Source organism: Bombina bombina, unplaced genomic scaffold, assembly GCF_027579735.1.
Source record: "Bombina bombina isolate aBomBom1 unplaced genomic scaffold, aBomBom1.pri scaffold_561, whole genome shotgun sequence".
NCBI lineage: Eukaryota > Metazoa > Chordata > Amphibia > Anura > Bombinatoridae > Bombina > Bombina bombina.
This window is the reverse complement of record NW_026512129.1, coordinates 127,501-146,456: the sequence shown is the minus strand read 5'-3', so window position 1 is coordinate 146,456 and position 18,956 is coordinate 127,501. Positions and strand designations below refer to the sequence as shown.

Here is an 18,956-nt window from a genome sequence, read left to right as displayed (position 1 = left end):
TTTGGTATGATTAGCCCAATATGAGGCTTTTTGGTCCCAAAATCCTGTGGAGTCACTGATTGGTTAGGTGATCTCTACACTCCTATAAGCGGGTGATGTGTGGGATATGGTCAGACAAACACATCTATGTGTGCAGATGTCTATGCCATTTTTTCATTACCTATGTCATTTATTTTTTCATTACCTATGCAATTTATTTTGTCAGTCTATGGAGGGTTGAAACACTGGTTCAGATTACCATCTTACATTCTGTGTTGCACTGATATTTATTTATCCTTTGTATGGATATGTTTTGGTCCATTATTGTTTCTTCTAAGGATACTTCTTATTATGAGGGAAAGAAGGGCACATTTATTGTGTTTATATATAATCACAAATTTTCCATTATGACGTGTATAGTTTTTATTCTATCAGGGTGTCTGCCTCTTCCTTGTCATTAGACCGTGCTTATATCGCTCCCTTGGATTCACTTGGGTAGTGCGCCTCTGGTCTGTTTGTTTATTTCACACTCTCATGTGTGAATGGGATGGCATGCTGATTGGTAAAGAGGGACCCAGACCCCACCCCATAGTGGGCGTGACTGGGTACGATAAACACATAGGAGCATGATCAGGTATCCACAATGTACTGGGTGGCTGCAGGATTAGATTTCGTTGTTGCGGTTATGCACTAGAAGTGTTAAGACCAATAATCTGATGTGTGAGAGATCTTAGGCGCTAAAATACGCGTATATAATTACGATCTGCTCTTTTTTGTCTCAACATGTCTATTACTTAGTTGCTGTGAACCGATGGGTGCAATACTTTGCCGTAGCACTAAGAAATACTATACAATGGGTCTGTCTTTCCCCTGTTATTAAACAGTGCACGGATCTCTCCCCTGGGTTCGCTTGGAAGAAGTCCTTTTTTGGTGTTTTGATATTTACATGTGCGTTTGACAGGAGGATTGGCTAGGATGAGCGAAGACCCCGCCCATGTATGGGCGTGACTAGGTATAGTAAACACTGATCAATACGATTAGGTGTAAATGTGACATCTTGTTGCTGCAGGCTTATACATTACGTTGGTGGTTACTCACTAGAATAGTGGAGATCCTGTTGAACGGCTGATCGCCTCGATACTGTGAGCTAGGGGGTGGTGTGTGACAACTAGTGATCGCCAATAGTTTGTTTAAGTTATACTTGACGACTATTGGACCATTCTATAAGCTTTGTGATTGGATCGTCTGACCTGTTGGTATTGTACGGATTTACTTTGCGATTGCAGTATTTCCTTATTTATTTCTTTGTTACATTTTCAATATCTTGTTATCTATAACTGGGACTATGGACCCTGATGATGTGGCAAATTTATATTGTATACTTTACTATGTAGTTTTTAATTCACTGGTGGCTATTGACCTATTATATGTTGTTATTTGGGGGGTGTTAGATACAGGACCTTTGATTGGTTCTTTGTTTTCTGTGAGTGTGTTTGGGGCCTACTTAAAGGGATACTAAACCCAATTTTTTTTATTTCATGATTCAGATAGAGCATGAGATTTTAAGCACCTTTCTAATTTACTCCTATTATCAATTTTTCTTTGTTCTCATGCTATCTTGATTTGAAAAAGCAGTACTGTAAGCTTTAGAGCCAGACCATTTTTTGTTCAGCACATGGGTAGCACTTGCTGATTTGTGGCTAAATGTAGCAAACCAATCAGCAGCTCTACCAAGGTGCTGAACTAAAAAATGGGCCGGCTCCTAACCTTTTATTACTGCTTTTTCAAATCAAGATAACATGAGAACAAAGAAAAATTGATAATAGGAGTAAATTAGAAAGTTGCTTAAAATTGCATGCTCTATCTGAATCATGAAAGAAAAAATGAGGGGTTAGTATCCCTTTAAGGCTGATTTTTTTCACTGTAATATTGTCAGAGGAAGGGACCTTTCTTGATCACAGCACGCAATAAAAATACATTTTGTGACTTTGTTGTCTGAAGACCAGTGAGTGCTTATTTCCAATCTTTGTGTATATATATATATATATATATATATATATATATATATATATATATATATATATATATATATACCATCAGACATATATAAATAGAACATATGCTTCTATGTGAAGAACATTGGAATGTGAAATATTAATATTTTCATGTTGGGTCAGTGCACTTAAGAATATGCAATTGGGTTTTCTCCAAGGACTTCTATGGAAGAATACGTTAACGTGTTTATTATATTCTAACTTTGGCTTTTTGCACACATCGGTTTAGCACTCAAGTAAAAACATTTTACTTTCAACTTGTAATACAAGCGCCAGCAAATCCACAAAAAAAAGCTTACTTCAAGCGGAGTTTGCAAGCGAGTTGGAGTGTTACATACCGCTCCACTTGTAATCTGGCCCTCATTGTTTAAATGTTGAGGATATAAGTGTAAATGTTTAGTTTGTATAAAATGTTGGGTTTCAATATGTTGGAACCTAGATTTTCCCCTTAAAGGGACACTGAACCCAATTGTTTTCTTTCGTGATTCCGACAGAGCATGACATTTTAAGCAACTTTCTAGTTTACTCCTATTATCAAATTTTCTTCATTCTCTTGGTATCTTTATTTGAAATGCAAGAATGTAAGTATAGATGCCAGCCCATTTTTGGTGAGCAACCTGGTTTGTCCTTGCTGATTGATGGATACATTTATCCACCAATAAAAAAGTGCTGTCCAGAGTACTGAACCAAAAAAAGCTTAGGTGCCTTCTTTTTCAAATAAAAATAGCAAGAGAACGAAGAAAAATTGATGATAGGACTAAATTAGAAAGTTGCTTAAAATTGCATGCTCTATCTGAATCACGAAAGAAAAAAATTGGGTTCAGTGTCCCTTTAATCTATTTTTTTAGTACAATTAGAGACAAATATTAAACAGACAATAAAAGAAAGTGTGTAAACAATGCTATCACCTAGATTTAGAGTTCTGCGTTAGCCTTAAAAAGCAGCGTTAAGGGGTCCTAACACTGCTTTTTAACGCCCGTTGGTATTATGAGTTTGGCAGCTACAGGTGTACTGCTCACTTTTCTTCTGTGACTTTTGGCTACCGCAAATCCCCTTACGTCAATTGTGTATCCTATCTTTTCTATGGGATTTGCCTAATGCCGATATTACGAGTCTTGGAAGAAGTGAGCCTCTACCTCCAAGACTCCTACTGCATAAAAAAGTCAGTAGTTAAGAGTTTTATGGGCTAACTCCGGAACATAAAGCTCTTAACTACAGTGCTACAAAGTACACTAACACCCATAAACTACCTATGAACCCCTAAACTGAGGCCCCCTACATTGCAAATCCTATAATAAAATTATTTAACCCATAATCTGGCGACCGGACACCGCCATCACCTACATTATAGCTATGAACCCCTAATCTGCTGCCCCTAACATCGCTGACACCTATATTATATTTATTAACCCCTAATCTGCCGACCGGACATCGCCTGCCACAATAATAAATGTATTAACCCCTAAACCACCGCACTCACGCCTCGCAAACACTATAATAAATTTTTTTAACCCCTAATCTGCCCTCCCTAACATCGCCGCCACCTACATACAATTATTAACCCCTAATCTCCCGCCCCCACGTCGCCGCTACTATAATAAAGTTATTAACCCCTAAACCTAAGTCTAACCCTAACACCCCCCTAAGTTAAATATAATTTAAATAAAACTAACTAAAATTACTATAATTAAATAAATTAATCCTATTTAAATCTAAATACTTACCTATAAAATAAACCATAATATAGCTACAATATAACTAATAGTTACATTGTAGCTATTTTAGGATTTATATTTATTTTACAGGCAATTCTGTATTTATTTTAACTAGGTACAATAGCTATTAAATAGTTATTAACTATTTAATAGCTACCTAGTGAAAATAATTATAAAATTACCTGTAAAATAAATCCTAACCTAAGTTACAAATACACCTAACACTACACTACCAATAAATTAATTAAATAAATTAACTACAATTATCTAAACTAAAATACAATTAAATAAACTAAACTATAATACAAAAAACTCTAAATTACAAAAAATAAAAAAAAATTACAAGAATTTTAATCTAATTACATCTAATCTAAGCCCCCTAATAAAATAAAAAAGCCCCCCAAAATAATAAAATTACAAAGTAATCAGCTGTTTTACCAGCCCTTAAAAGGGCTTTTTGCGGGGCATTGCTCCAAAGTAATCAGCTCTTTTACCTGTAAAAAAAATACAATCCCCCCCAACATTACAACCCACCACCCACACACCCCAACTCTAAAACCCACCCAATCCCCCCTTAAAAAACCTAACACTACCCGCCTGAAGATCACCCTACCTTGAGCCGTCTTCAGCCAGCCGGCCACCGATGGGACAGAAGAGGACATCCGGACTGGCAGAAGTCTTCATCCTATCCGGGCAGAAGAGGACATCCAGACCAGCAGAAATCTTCATCCAGGCGGCATCTTCTATCTTCATCCTTCCGGAGTGGAACGGAGCCATCTTTGTATCCAGCCGACGCGGAGCCATCCTCTTCTTCCGATGTCCTAACGTAGAATGAAGGTTCCTTTAAATGACGTCATCCAAGATGGCGTCCATCGAATTCTGATTGGCTGATAGGATTCTATCAACCAATCGGAATTAAGGTAGGAAAAATCTGATTGGTTGATTTAATCAGCCAATCGGATTGAAGTTCAATCCGATTGGCTGATTGGATCAGCCAATAGAATTGACCTTGCATTCTATTGACTGATCCAATCAGCCAATCGGATTGAACTTCAATCCGATTGGCTGATTAAATCAACTAATCAGATTTTTCCTACCTTAATTCCGATTGGCTGATAGAATCCTATCAGCCAATTGGAATTCGAGGGACCCCATCTTGGATCACGTCATTTAAAGGAACCTTCATTCTGCGTTAGGACATCGGAAGAAGAGGATGACTCTGCGTCGGCTGGATAGAAGATGGCTCCGCTCCGGAAGGATGAAGATAGAAGATGCCGCCTGGATGAAGATGTCTGCCGGTCCGGATGTCCTCTTCTGCCCGGATAGGATGAAGACTTCTGCCGGTTCGGATGTCCTCTTCTCTTCCATCGGTGGCCGGCTGGCTGAAGACGCCTCAAGGTAGGGTAATCTTCAGGGAGGTAGTGTTAGGTTTTTTAAGGGGGGATCGGGTGGGTTTTAGAGTAGAGGTGTGTGGTGGGTTGTAATGTTGGGGGGGATTGTATTTTTTTTCACAGGTAAAAGAGCTGATTACTTTGGGGCAATGCCCCGCAAAAAGCTCTTTTAAGGGCTGGTAAAAGAGCTGATTACTTTGTAATTTAGTTTAGGGTAGGGAATTTTATTATTTTGGGGGGCTTTTTTATTTTATTAGGGGGCTTAGATTAGGTGTAATTAGATTAAAATTCTTGTAATATTTTTTTATTTTTTGTAATTTTGTGTTTTTTTTTGTATTATAGTTTAGTTTACTTAATTGTATTTTAGTTTAGATAATTGTAGTTAATATATTTAATTAATTTATTGATAGTGTAGTGTTAGGTGTATTTGTAACTTAGGTTAGGATTTATTTTACATGTAATTTTGTAATTATTTTCACTAGGTAGTTTTTAAATAGTTAATAACTATTTAATAGCTATTGTACCTAGTTAAAATAAATACAAAGTTGCCTGTAAAATAAATATAAATCCTAAAATAGCTACAATGTAACTATTAGTTATATTGTAGCTATATTAGGGTTAATTTTATAGGTAAGTATTTAGTTTTAAATAGGATTAATTTATTTAATTATAGTAATTTTAGTTAGTTTTATTTAAATTATATTTAACTTAGGGGGGTGTTAGGGTTAGGGTTAGACTTAGGTTTAGGGTTTAATAACTTTATTATAGTAGCGGCGACATTGGGAGCTGGAGATTAGGGGTTAATAATTGTAGGTAGGTGGCGGCGATGTTAGGGAGGGCAGATTAGGGGTTAATAAAATTTATTATAGTGTTTGCAAGGTGGGAGTGCAGCGGTTTAGGGGTTAATACATTTATTATAGTGGCGTTGATGTCTGGTCGGCAGATTACAGGTTAATAAGTGTAGGTAGGTGGCGGCGACATTGGGGGGACAGATTAGGGGTTAATAAATATAATATAGGTGTTGGCGATGTTAGGGACAGCAGATTAGGGGTTCATAGCTATAATGTAGGTTGCGGTGGTGTCCGGAGCGGCAGATTAGGGGTTAATAATATAATGTAGGTGTCAGCGATAGCGGGGGCGGCAGATTAGGGGTTAATAAGTGTAAGGTTAGGGGTGTTTAGACTCGGGTTCATGTTAGGGTGTTAGGTGTAGACTTAGAAAGTGTTTCCCCATAGGAAACAATGGGGCTGCGTTAGTAGCTGAACGCTGCTTTTTTGCAGGTGTTAGGTTTTTTTTCAGCCAGCTCAGCCCCATTGTTTCCTATGGGGAAATCGTGCACGAGCACGTTTTTCCAGCTTACCGCTACCGTAAGCAACGCTGGTATTGAGGGTGTAAGTGGAGCTAAATTTGTCTCAACGCTCACTTTTCAGAGGCTAACGCAGCCATTCAGAAAACTTGTAATACCAGTGTTGTCTTAAGGGAGCGCTGGGAAAAAAAAGGCTCGTTAACAACGCAAGTCTTTACCGACAAAACTCCAAATCTAGGCGTATGTTTGTGTAAATAATTATCTAACAGGATTTCCACAGAGCCTTGTCTGTGCACTCACTTCTATTTTATGTTTTACATGTGTCCCTATTTCCAACTCATTGAAATTGACAAAATAGTAGCGTTACAGGAAAATGGGACAAAATAAATTAGGTATATTGCAGTTTCTTGTTTTTTTTTATTAGACGCAATTAAAAAAATGTATATTAAATGCTCAAACAGTTTAATGTCCCTTTAAATAGAGGAATATTTTCCGAATGATGCACATGTAAATATATTTTTTTTTACATTGCAGGATGATCAGAAATGTTTTGCGTGTGATTCCCGATATCCATATGATGATTATACCCAACCCGATAGCCATCTAGTTGAAAACATCATCACGTCTTTTGAACCAGATTGGAGAAGGAAGTGGTGGCAATCAGAAAATGGTGAGAATGTTGCTGTAAATATAGTGAATTACATATTCATTCATGTAGTAATGTATAGCATGAACAAATTTTACAACATTGCTGCATTGCAACAATCTTCAATGATGTAGCTTCAAAGTTTAAAAATATGGTATAAGTTTAACCAAAATCTATGAATGGAAGTTGCCAAAACAGCATAAGGGTTTACAGCTCAGCATGGTAAGGCACTGTGGCTGAGCACTGTAGCAACCCAAGGGTTGCAGGTTCGATCCCCGGCGTGATCCACTAAGCCTTTCATCCTTCCGAGGTTGATAAAATGAGCAGCGCCTTGAGACCCTTATGGGTGATTAGCTGTGCTTTACAAGTACCCAATACATACATACAGGTCTCAGTCATTCTGCATCCTGTTAAAAAAAAAAAGCCAGGGACTTCCCAGTAATGCCACTGGACTGCTATGACTATTCCCACAGCATGCCTATCCCTGCTCATAATATATATACTCTGCCCCTGTTACAGGAGCCCGCCCTTCAGCCTTCTGACTCCACCCCCAGCCTCTGGTCATGAATATTAGCTGGTAAATGTTAAAAAGTCTATTAAAGGAACATTAAAAACGAAATACATTTTATAAGCATAGTTCTGAGGTTATTCCAGACCTCCCACTAGTCATGAGTGCCACCATTTTGAAGTCTATCTTTTACTAAATTTCAGTGCTGACCTTTGTGCACATGTGCAGTAACACTCTTTTAGATACCTGCAGTGTAACCTAGTTTCTAAAATGGCAGCATCCATGAGGAGAGGGACTTGAACGAAATATAATTGAAAATTCAAATTAGTACACACTATGCAAATTAGCAGGTCTGCAGCATGTCTAGGGGAGTTCTACAGGCACTATTTTCAGATTAATTTTACAGCAAAAGAAGCCAAAATATATAATGAACATATATTGGCATGTTGTTTTAGTTTAATTATAGGGATACTGTAGACAAATTGTTTAATATAGAAGAGGGCATTTAAAAATGTGTTTCATTTTTATTCATTTTAATCTCCAATATGTGCTGAAAAAAATAATTTGTAAATGCTGCACTTTCATTATACTTTTACAGGGAAATAAAATGTTAAGGTTAATGTCCAAAATACTAATTATATCAGTGGAAGTGACATCACAGGAAGTACAGGGAAATGGCAAAATTGTCTTTTAAAGGTCATTATAGTGAACAAAAATTAAACACAAAACTTACAATTTTATCACTAGCGATGCACAATGTTGTTTTAACCCCCACAAATGGGGTAAACACATAGTTAAATTATTGATTGGGAACCAGAGAGAATTGTTGGTTCCAAGAGGAAATGGACACTGAGACAATCACCAGCATTAGTAGTACATCTGGATTGTGAGACATATATATAAATTATTTAATATTGAAACATTTATTGTGAGAAATAAGCTAAAGAATAACTAAAATTATTCTAGCATATGAGAAACTTGAATGGCAGATTAATTTATTTTGGAAAAAAAAATGCACAGTTTTGGTTTCGGATTTGTAAAAATATAGCTTTCTGTCATAGTATAATTTTACTAGGCAATCAATTTCAAACTGTTGAAACTATCGTCAAATACAATTATTTTCCCCCCTTTATATGAAATTTAGCTCTAAAAATAATGACTTCTTTTTTTAATTCTCAGAATTGAAAAAGCACACTGGAGACATAGCAAGGCTAACCCTGCTACATATATCTCCATAATAGGTTTTACCAGATAAGAACTAAAAAACAGCTGTAGAGTTAAAGGGATAGGTACAGTCTACAATATAATTTTTATTGATTTAAAAGATACATAATCCCTTTATTACCTATTCCCCAGTTTTGCATAACCAACACAGTTATATTAATATACTTTTTACCTCTGTCATTACCTTGTATCTAAGAACCTTCTGACAGCCCCCTGATCACATGACTGTGACTATTTATTATCTATTGACCTGCATTTAGCATTGTGTTGTGCTAAATCTTAAATAACTTTCCGTGCCTGAACACAGTGTTATCTATATGGGCCACGTGAACTATCAAGTCTTTTGTTGTGAAAAGCAATTTAAAAAGCATGTGATTAGAGACAGCCTCCAAGGGCTTAGAAATTAGCATATGAGCCTACCTAGGTTTAGTTTATACTAAGAATAACAAGAAAACAAAGCAAATTTGATGATAAAAGTAAATTGGAAAGTTGATTAAAATTACATGTCCTATCTGAATAATGAAAGTTTAATTTTGACTAGACTGTTCCTTTAAGCCCAAATTGGCTCCTCTAAATGAAGCAAGTGATTGGTATAGTTTTGCTACTGAAAAATCATTGCTCCAAACAAGATTATTTGTTTTTAAAAGGTTTACATTTGGCTGGAGTGTTATTATTTAGTAAGACAACAGAAACATCTTGTAATTACAAACTTATACTGTCCTTTTAATACAGGCGTCACTCTTAGACTGATTGTGTCTGTGTGTGCATTGACATTGAACACTTAAGTGATTAGTGTCTGTCTGCCCAGCTATTGTATTATCAGCACTCTGTACTGCACACATATAGGGCTAGATTTATCATAGCTGAGGCATACAGGGGCACGTATACCCGCCCCTGTATGCCTCAGCTCGCCTGTGGCGGGGCGAAATTACCCATAGGTAATTAACATAGCACACAAGCGCAATTTTGCGCTCAAGTGCAATCCCGCCCTCTGCCCGCGCACAGCCAATCATGCGCAGGCAGGAGCTGGCAATCTCCTCGGTCGGACTCGACCAAGGAGATTGAATTTCGCCACAATAGAGGTGGCGAAGAGTTTAGGGAAGCAGCGGTCTGGCTACCGCTGCTTGATAAATCACGGTGAGCAAGTTCTTGTGAGAACTTGCTGCCGTAGGGGCTTGATAAATCTAGCCCATAGTCTGTGGGAATGGAGACATAACATCATTGTACCAAGCACAGTCATGTGACATGTAGGTAGGAAGCATGGGTAGGGAGGCTAAAGGAGGAGTTATTTGCTGAATGACAGATAGCCCTGGGGTCATGTGACATATCTGCAGCAATCAGCTATTCACACAACTTCTTTGTATGACAAGCTTTCCCGGTCCCTGGAGGCACCATGTGATTGATACCTGAACATTACCTGGTGACCAGGAGAAAATCCTTAAAACCTATATGATTTGACAGGCAACAGGCTGTAGTACCTTAATCATTCTTAAGCACAGTGAAAAATTAACCCATACAACATTCTACAAAGTGCTTGACTAGATCAAAGTACAAGCTTATCTGTCCATAATTAGCCACAGCAAAGTAGATAGCCAACCATCTGCATGAATTTTACCATGCATTCCAAGCTGCATATCCCTGAACTGTTCTTTGTTTGCAAAACCTTGCAATTTATGCTTTCAAAATGAAAATGTCACATTCTTAATAGCTGATATGTTATTTATTTTAATATCCCTTTAATGTCTACAAGATGGAGGCAATGACTGACTGATGAAGTATGTTGCAGGTACATTACCATAACCACAGTATGGGAGATAAGCTGGTGACACTCATAGTTTACATCACAACTTACCCCTGTAAAATTTTGGGGGTCACTTATAAGATCTCCAATGCTTCCAAATAATATCATAAAATATGTATTGCTGCAAAATTTAGAAAGTAGTCAATAATATACCATTTGTTTTGTTACAGGTGTTGACTATGTCAGTATTAAATTGGACCTTGAAACATTGTTTCAGTTCAGCCACCTCGTAATAACTTTCAAGGTAACATATAGTGATGTGAATTCTAACATTGTGTTGGAAAAAGTGCACTCATTTTTCACAAAGTCGATCTTGACCCTGTGTCTCTTGCATAGGGATGGGTGAATACGCTGAAAAAGTAATTTGTTGGTAGAACGAATAGTCCTGTGGTCACTCATTTTGGATAATCGAATGTTGATAAGAATGAAAATCCATTAAAATTCAATAATCAAATGTTATTTCCATTTTTCGAATGTTCATAACCACATTCAATTTAACAAATGCTATTCAGAAGTTCAATAGTTCATGTGTTAGAGAACATACGGCTAGATTACGAGTTTTGCAGTATGAGTGAAAAAGCATTCTTATTGCTCTCTTTCACTACCGCTGGTATTACGAGTCTTGCAGGTATATCTGTCCCGCACACTTTTTTGGCCGTAACGCAATGTAACTACCGCAGCTTTCAAAAAGTCCTTTTTCAATGGGACTTCCACAGCACCGGTATTACGAATTTGCCTGTCCAGCCAAAAAGTGAGCGGTACAGCCTATACCGTCAAGATCCATACCGTAAACTGAAAGTCAGTAGTTATGGGTTTTATGTTACAAAGCCGTAACATAAAACTCATAACTAAAGTGCTAAAAAGTACACTAACTCCCATAAACTACCTATTAACCCCTAAACCAAGGCCTTCCCACATCGCAAACACTATAATAAAATTATTAACCCCTAAACTGCCGCACTCCTGCATCGTAAACACTAGTTAAATATTATTAACCCCTAATCTGCTGTCCCTAACATCACCACAACCTACTTTACTGTTATTAACCCCTAATCTGCTGTCCCTAACATTGCCGCCACTATACTAAAGTTATTAACCCCTACACCTAACCCTAAGTCTAACCCTAACACCCCTAACTTTAATATAATTAAAATAAATCTAAATAAAAATTACTATTATTAACTAAATAATTCCTATTTAAAACTAAATACTTACCTATAAAATAAACCCTAAACTAGCTACAATATAACTAATAGTTACATTGTGCTATCTTAGGTTTTATTTTTATTTCACAGCTAAGTTTGTATTTATTTTAACTAGGTAGACTAGTTAGTAAATAGTTATTAACTATTTACTAGCTACCTAGCTAAAATAAATACAAATTTACCTGTAAAATAAAACCTAACCTGTCTTACACTTACACTACAATTAAATAAATTACATTAATAAAATACAATTAACTAAATAGCAAAAAAACAAACACTAAATTACACAAAATAAAAAAGAAATGATCAAATATTTAAACTAATTACACCTAATCTAATAGCCCTATTAAAATAAAAAGCCGCCCCAAAATAATAAAAACCTAGCCTACAATAAACTACCAATAGCCCTTAAAAGGGCTTTTTGCGGGGCATTACCCCAAAGAAATCAACTCTTTTACCTGTAAAAAAAAATACAAACAACCCCCCAACAGTAAAACCCACCACCCACACAACCAAACCCCCCAAATAAAATCCTATCTAAATAACCTAAGCTAACCATTGCCCTGAAAAGGGCATTTGTATGGGCATTACCCTTAAAAGGCCAATCAGCCAATAGGATTGAGCTTGCATTCTATTGGCTGTTCCAATCAGCCAATAGAATGCGAGATCAATCCTATTGGTTGATTGCATCAGCCAATAGAACTTTTTACCCTTTAATTCCAATTGGCTGATAGAATTCTATCAGCCAATCAGAATTTAAGGGACGCCATCTTGGATGACGTCCCTTAAAGGAACCTTCATTCTGAAAGAGACGTTGATTGAAGAGGATGCTCTGTGCCGGATGTCTTGAAGATGGAGCCACTCCGCGCCAGATTAGGGGTGGCAGATTAGGAGTTAATAAGTATAATGTAGGTGGCAGCGACATTGGGGGCAGCATATTAGGGGTTAATAACTGTAATGTAGGTGTCGATGGTGTCGGGACGGCAGATTAGGGGTTAATAAGTGTAGGTAGATGGCGGCGATGTCGGGGACGGCAGATTAGGGGTTAATAAGTGTAATGTAGGTGGTGGCAGATTAGGGGTGTTTAGACTCGGGGTTTATGTTAGGGTGTTAGGTGTAAACATAACTTTTCTTTCCCTATAGGAATCAATGGGGCTGCGTTACGGAGTTTTACGCTCCTTATTGCCGGTGTTAGGCTTTTTTTAGCCGTCTCTCCCCATTGATGTCTATGGGGAAATCGTGCACGAGCACGTAAAACCAGCTCAAAGCAGCGCTGGTATTGGAGTGCGGTATGGAGCTCAATTTCGCTCAACGCTCACATATTGCCTGCTAACGCCGGGTTTATGAAAACCTGTAATAGCAGCGCTGTAGGGAGGTGAGCGGTGGAAATAACTTGCAAGTTAGCACCGAGCAGCTCTTACCGCAAAACTTGTAATCTAGCCGTTAGTACATTGATACATAATAGATACAAATATATCAATTACATCATTAGAATATTACATTTAAAGAGAGCATTAGAAATACTATTACAAATATATTGCTTCAAATTTTTCAAATTCAAATATTGCATAATTAGAATTGAATTATTAGAAAAATTTGAATAGAATATTACATTTAAAGAAAGCATTAGAAAAACTATTACATTAAACGAATGTCAGAATGTTGTTTAAATATTTGAAATTTGAATTGAATGAATAAATGTGTTAAAATTGGTTTTGATTTTTCAAATGTTGCAAAACATTCACCCATCTATAAACTTGAAGTGGCATGAAAGTCAAAATTAAATGTTCATGATTAAGGTAAAGTGTACAAAGCATTCCAAAATCTTGTTGAACAAGTTGAAATGTTTAATAATGTGTTTTATGTGTAAATATTTTATATTCCAATGTTCTTTACATAATACAAAATGTTCTTTGTATTTCTAAATATTTTATATATATATATCTATATCCTTATATTTTCATATAGATATACAGGTATAGATATATATTTTACAGAAACCATCAAATATATATATAAAAAATTATAAACAAAAAGAACATTTTATCATATGTTAAGAACATAGGAATGTAAAATATGTATTACTCACTTCGGGTTAGCACTGTAGTTCTAACGCGGTGTCGGGTTAGCGCTCTCCATAGAAATCTATGGGGAGAAGAAGTTAGTGTGTTCAAGACATCTGAAGCCCCACAGTTAGCGTGCTTCAGGTTTTGCACGCACACTAACTTTTTACTTTCAAGTCGTAATAATCTCACTATCACGTGTGCATTACAAAATTACTTTCAGCTTTATTACCACTCCCCTATTTGCCTACTCCTCATACAAATAATTAATTCTGTTTGCAATAACTTCCTCTAACCACCTGTGATATGCCCCATCACATCTCTGCCTAGTCCTCTTTTTTTATGTTGTGTACGTCTCTTTAGTGATACACAAATAGAACGCCAAAAAGAAAGATTGAAGTAAAATGTAGTGGGGAGTCAATGGGTCACAACAATTTCTGTAAATCTGTATGTGCCCGGATTACCAACATTTGAACAGCCCTGGTCTAAAGCTTTAAACTAAATTTAAGAAATGTCCTCCTTACTTTTAAATATCAATAAAAAAAATATTGGAAGATTTGAAACTGCACCTATTGATTGACCTAGTTTTTTTTCTTTTTCTTACAGACATTCCGGCCTGCTGCCATGTTAGTTGAGCGATCAAGGGATTTTGGAAAAACATGGAAAGTTTTTAAATACTTTGCCCAGAACTGTGCTTCAGCTTTTCCTGATATAAAATCAGGCCCTGCAAGTGATGTTGGAGATATTGTCTGTGATTCTAAATACTCTGATATAGAGCCATCCACAGAAGGAGAGGTATGATTCCACACTATATAGATAATAATAATTCATATAAATCACTGCACGACATCACTTACTAACTACAATCATTTTCATGCTGTTATTTTTAATCTGTCTTATATTTCTTTTAAGTTATATTTTATCATATGTTCTTAATTCTCCATATAGTAATAATGAAAATCTGCAAAATATCCTGCTACATATTTTTACACATTACAAGCAGGATATGATGAATCTTGGTTAAATTGAGCCACTATGAAAATATCTGGTAACATCAGAATTTATCATAGCAACGGCATTACAATCTGATCACTGTGATTTAGTGACAGACTGTTAAGTGTGTATCACTTAATAACGAAAGCTCTATATGGCTGCTCACTATGACAAGTTGCCAAAGGGCTTCTGAGCAACATCACAATTAACCCTTACTAAGACCTCATTGCACTAAAATGAAACATAATGGCTAACACAGAATTCTACCACTTCTTTACCTAAAACCGATCTGACCCCATAAAAAAAAAAGTATGGCTGATCAAGCCCTCTAACATGATCCCCACCACAATAATAAATATTCTTGCATAAGATTACCCCAAGTACAAGCCACTGTTTCCAACAAGACCCCCAACTCAACCTTTGTAAAATATAAACTCTCCAAAAGCGTTCCTATACTCCACAATATGCCCCTCTAATATAAATCCCCCAAAAGATATCCCTATAAAAAAAAAAACTGAAAATGAATAACTGTTCAACCCAAATAGCTACAAAGTTTGGTCTATAGGTAAGGTTTCCTGCCATATACAAAAAATTTTAGTCAGATTTTACTATAGCGAATCAGAATAGTGGTGGTTAACTTTAAAAACTGGGTCCTCTCACTGTTCTGATTCGTCAGACATTCCAAGAAAAAGTGTGAGAGTTCCATTTTTACAGTGATATTATGAACCATATTTGTAGATTGTCTGCATTACGTTTTAGGTTGACTAGAATCTAGTGTAATGTTTTTTTCACCAGTTTTTGGCACTGTCAATGTTATACTGTTATAGCAGCAAATATAAGATAATTTCCCTATTATATTATGTTATTGCCTTTACTTTGTAAGCACAAGCCATTGCAATATTGTACAGGATCCAGTGTAATAACACACGTTTCTATTGATAGCTTCAGGGTTGTTAATAAACATGATCTAGCCCTTAATTTGTCACAGTGAATTTATCAGACTTTTGAAAAATAACTTCCAGCATATTTTGTTTTTATTTCATTTTTATAGGTTGTTTTGAAGGCACTGGATCCCAGTTTTGTCATTGAAGATCCATATGATCCATACATCCAAGGTATCCATATCAATATGCATCTTATACAAAGATTTATAGATTATGTTTAATTAATTGTGTAGGGCTTGAATCTGTGGTTAATTTCAGTGGTCTGTCAATAGGGTTTTAGTCCCTTTAACATTAACCCCACATACATGATCATACCTTACACATGTGTATGCTTTTTGACCATACACATTTATGCTGTTGGAACCTACATAGTGAAATTTTCTAAAAATTAAAACATTTGCCAGAACTACTGCTCTAGATATACCTTGTGGCCTTTTACAACAAAAATGTAATTTCAATCTGATTAAATATTTTTTTTATATTTCAGATCTTATTACTATAACTAACCTGAGAATTAATTTCACAAAACTTCACACACTTGGTGACACAATGAACAAATGGCAAAGTGAACCGCAAGAAAAATATTACTATGCAATTTATGAAATGGTTTTAAGAGGAAACTGCTTCTGTAACGGCCATGCCAGCCAATGTCTTCCAGTGGACATGACAAATGATGCTCTCACTGAGCCTGGGATGGTAAGACAGCTTCCTTATTGCTATTATAATACAGGTAGCCCTCAGTTTACGCCGGGGTTAGATTCCAGAAGGAATGGTTGTAAATCGAAACCGTTGTAAATTGAAACCCAGTTTATAATGTAAGTCAATGGGAAGTGAGGGAGATAGGTTCTAGGCCCCTCTCAAAATTGTCATAAGTAACACCTAATACATTATTTTTAAAGCTTTGAAATGAAGACTTTAAATGCTAAACAGCATTATAAACCTAATAAAATAATCACACAACACAGAATATATAATTAAACTAAGTTGCTAAACAGCATTATAAACCTTATAAAATAATCACACAACACAGATTTCACTTGCATTTTTCTGCAAACAGTTCTTTCTATGCATTCCAATCTGGACTGATTTATAGACAGGAAGATCTTGTTCCTTTGAAATCTGCTCGATAGCTCAGGTCTGGTTAAACTGATTAATTTCAGCTTGCTTGACTGCGCTGCAACACAAGCGGACAGCTCCACCTACTGGCAATTTTAATAAATGAACTGCTTCTCAATAGCAGTCACATGACTGGAAAAAAAAGGTTGTTATTCTGAAACGGTGTAAATTGAACAGTTGTAAAACGAGGGCCACCTGTATTTCATTTAAAAAATAGCATGCTCAATTCATAAAGGTCATCTTACTAACACATATGGCAGCAGATCAATATTCTAAAATAATTATGTGCTGCATATAAATTTAAAGCTTTTAAAAAAAAATTTTTTATATACTTCCTAAAAATGTCCAGTGGTACAGAACTAGATTTAGGTACGGTTGCAAGGTCCATCTGCTGTTCTCCCTTCCAAAGGGCTCTTTTGAGTTGTTGCACAACATGTGCACTAATCCGACACAATGTTAGACCAATTGCGTTATAGCCGAAGATAGTTATGTTTTTCACATAGAAGAAAACATTCTTTTTATTTTATTTTATATATATATATATATTGTGACAGAACCCAAGACATAGTAATGGAAGGTGTCTATATTCACTCAAAAGTGCTGCAGTGTGGGGTATGGTCTGACAACCCCAGGGAGAATTGTTATGTTTGTTTGCCACATAGAGAAAATATGTGATTTATTTCTGGGTCCCTGGGGTGGAGTATTTGGAGAGTAGGGTGGGCCATTGCTCCACCCCGCAGTGTGCAGGAAGCACATTATGTCAAAAAGTCCAGTCCAGGAATTCTGTCTGACGTGTAGCATAGTCTACTATTACCAATATATACTGGTGCCCCCTTGCAGACTTTACAAGAGGACCCACAAAATCCATACCAATGCGTTCAAATGGGACCTCAATTATGGGTAAGGGCACCAAGGGGCTACGGTATGCTGTAAGAGGGGCAGTTAATTGGCATTCAGGACAAGAAGAACAATAATTTGTGATAGATGCCATTACACCTGGCCAATAAAACCTCCTATGAATTCTCTCTCTGTTTTTTTCAGTGAGCACTGAATACTTACCAGTTGATGCGTGGCTCCACTCGCCGCAATCGATAGAGCTGGTCTGGTCCTTTGAGGGTATGTAGCTGGGAAGGTGACGTCAGCTGCTACATCAGCAGCTACGTCACCTGTTCTAACTGCGTAAGCGCATCGTCCTCATTGGGTGCCATATTCCTACCCAAGTAGACCCCCTTAATAGTACTCGTATAATGAGACCCACATGGGTCTTTTGGGAAAGAAGAAAATTTCAACAGCATATTGCACGAAAACGGATGAAAAAAATTAATAGTGTGTAATTAGGCATATGAATTTTTTTATAAATTTTTTTTAGAATACTGATTTTTTTACTGTTTCATATCCCTTTAAGCTTTCTGATCTTTTATGATTCTATAAGATACCTCGACAGTAAGGTTGCCAGCTGTCCTCCACAAAATAATGGACAATCAGTTGGTGAGTGGGCACAATATGCCCCCCCCCTAAAAGCTCTACCTTAGCGCCACTATTGATTCAATTATCTATATATTGCACAATTGAGCAGTAATTTTACACCTTGGCTGCCAGTATCATACAAATGAATAATGTTACCTCTTGGGGTGGCAGTAACACGTGTAGAGAAAGGTGATTTGGCCCCATCACTCCTTTCTGCTCCCTATTTGTAATGCATTTAGGCTTATGAGGCCTTTAATATTTAGCTTATACTCAGGGACTTGTGTCTAGTATACACCTGGCATAGTATACACCTGGCAACACTACTCAGTATTACGAGGCTCCTCAGGGCTTGTTTTATTGGCAATTTTCTACCTTGGGAACTGTGTATCTCAATTAGGGAAATGCAATAACATTTTAAAATGTGAAGGAGAGACACTTGCTTTTCAATAAAATAAGCTGATGGTTTATCTCCGTGTCGGTGAGTTTTTGAGAATAAGATCCTTAGACAGAACTGTAGAAAGGCTAGAAAAACTGTAGTATTTTA

General features: G+C 36.6%; 1 protein-coding gene across 1 annotated transcript in view; it reads left to right on the top strand.

Annotated features, from left to right (window-relative positions):
* The window catches only part of LOC128644138 (laminin subunit beta-4-like), a 184,889-nt gene that overhangs the window by 48,959 nt on the left and 116,974 nt on the right, over window positions 1-18,956 (top strand). The window contains exons 4-8 of the mRNA XM_053696848.1: window positions 6,980-7,115; window positions 10,795-10,868; window positions 14,499-14,687; window positions 15,937-16,000; window positions 16,317-16,525. Coding sequence (XP_053552823.1) covers window positions 6,980-7,115; window positions 10,795-10,868; window positions 14,499-14,687; window positions 15,937-16,000; window positions 16,317-16,525 — 672 coding nt within the window. The remainder of the gene's footprint in view (window positions 1-6,979; window positions 7,116-10,794; window positions 10,869-14,498; window positions 14,688-15,936; window positions 16,001-16,316; window positions 16,526-18,956) is intronic.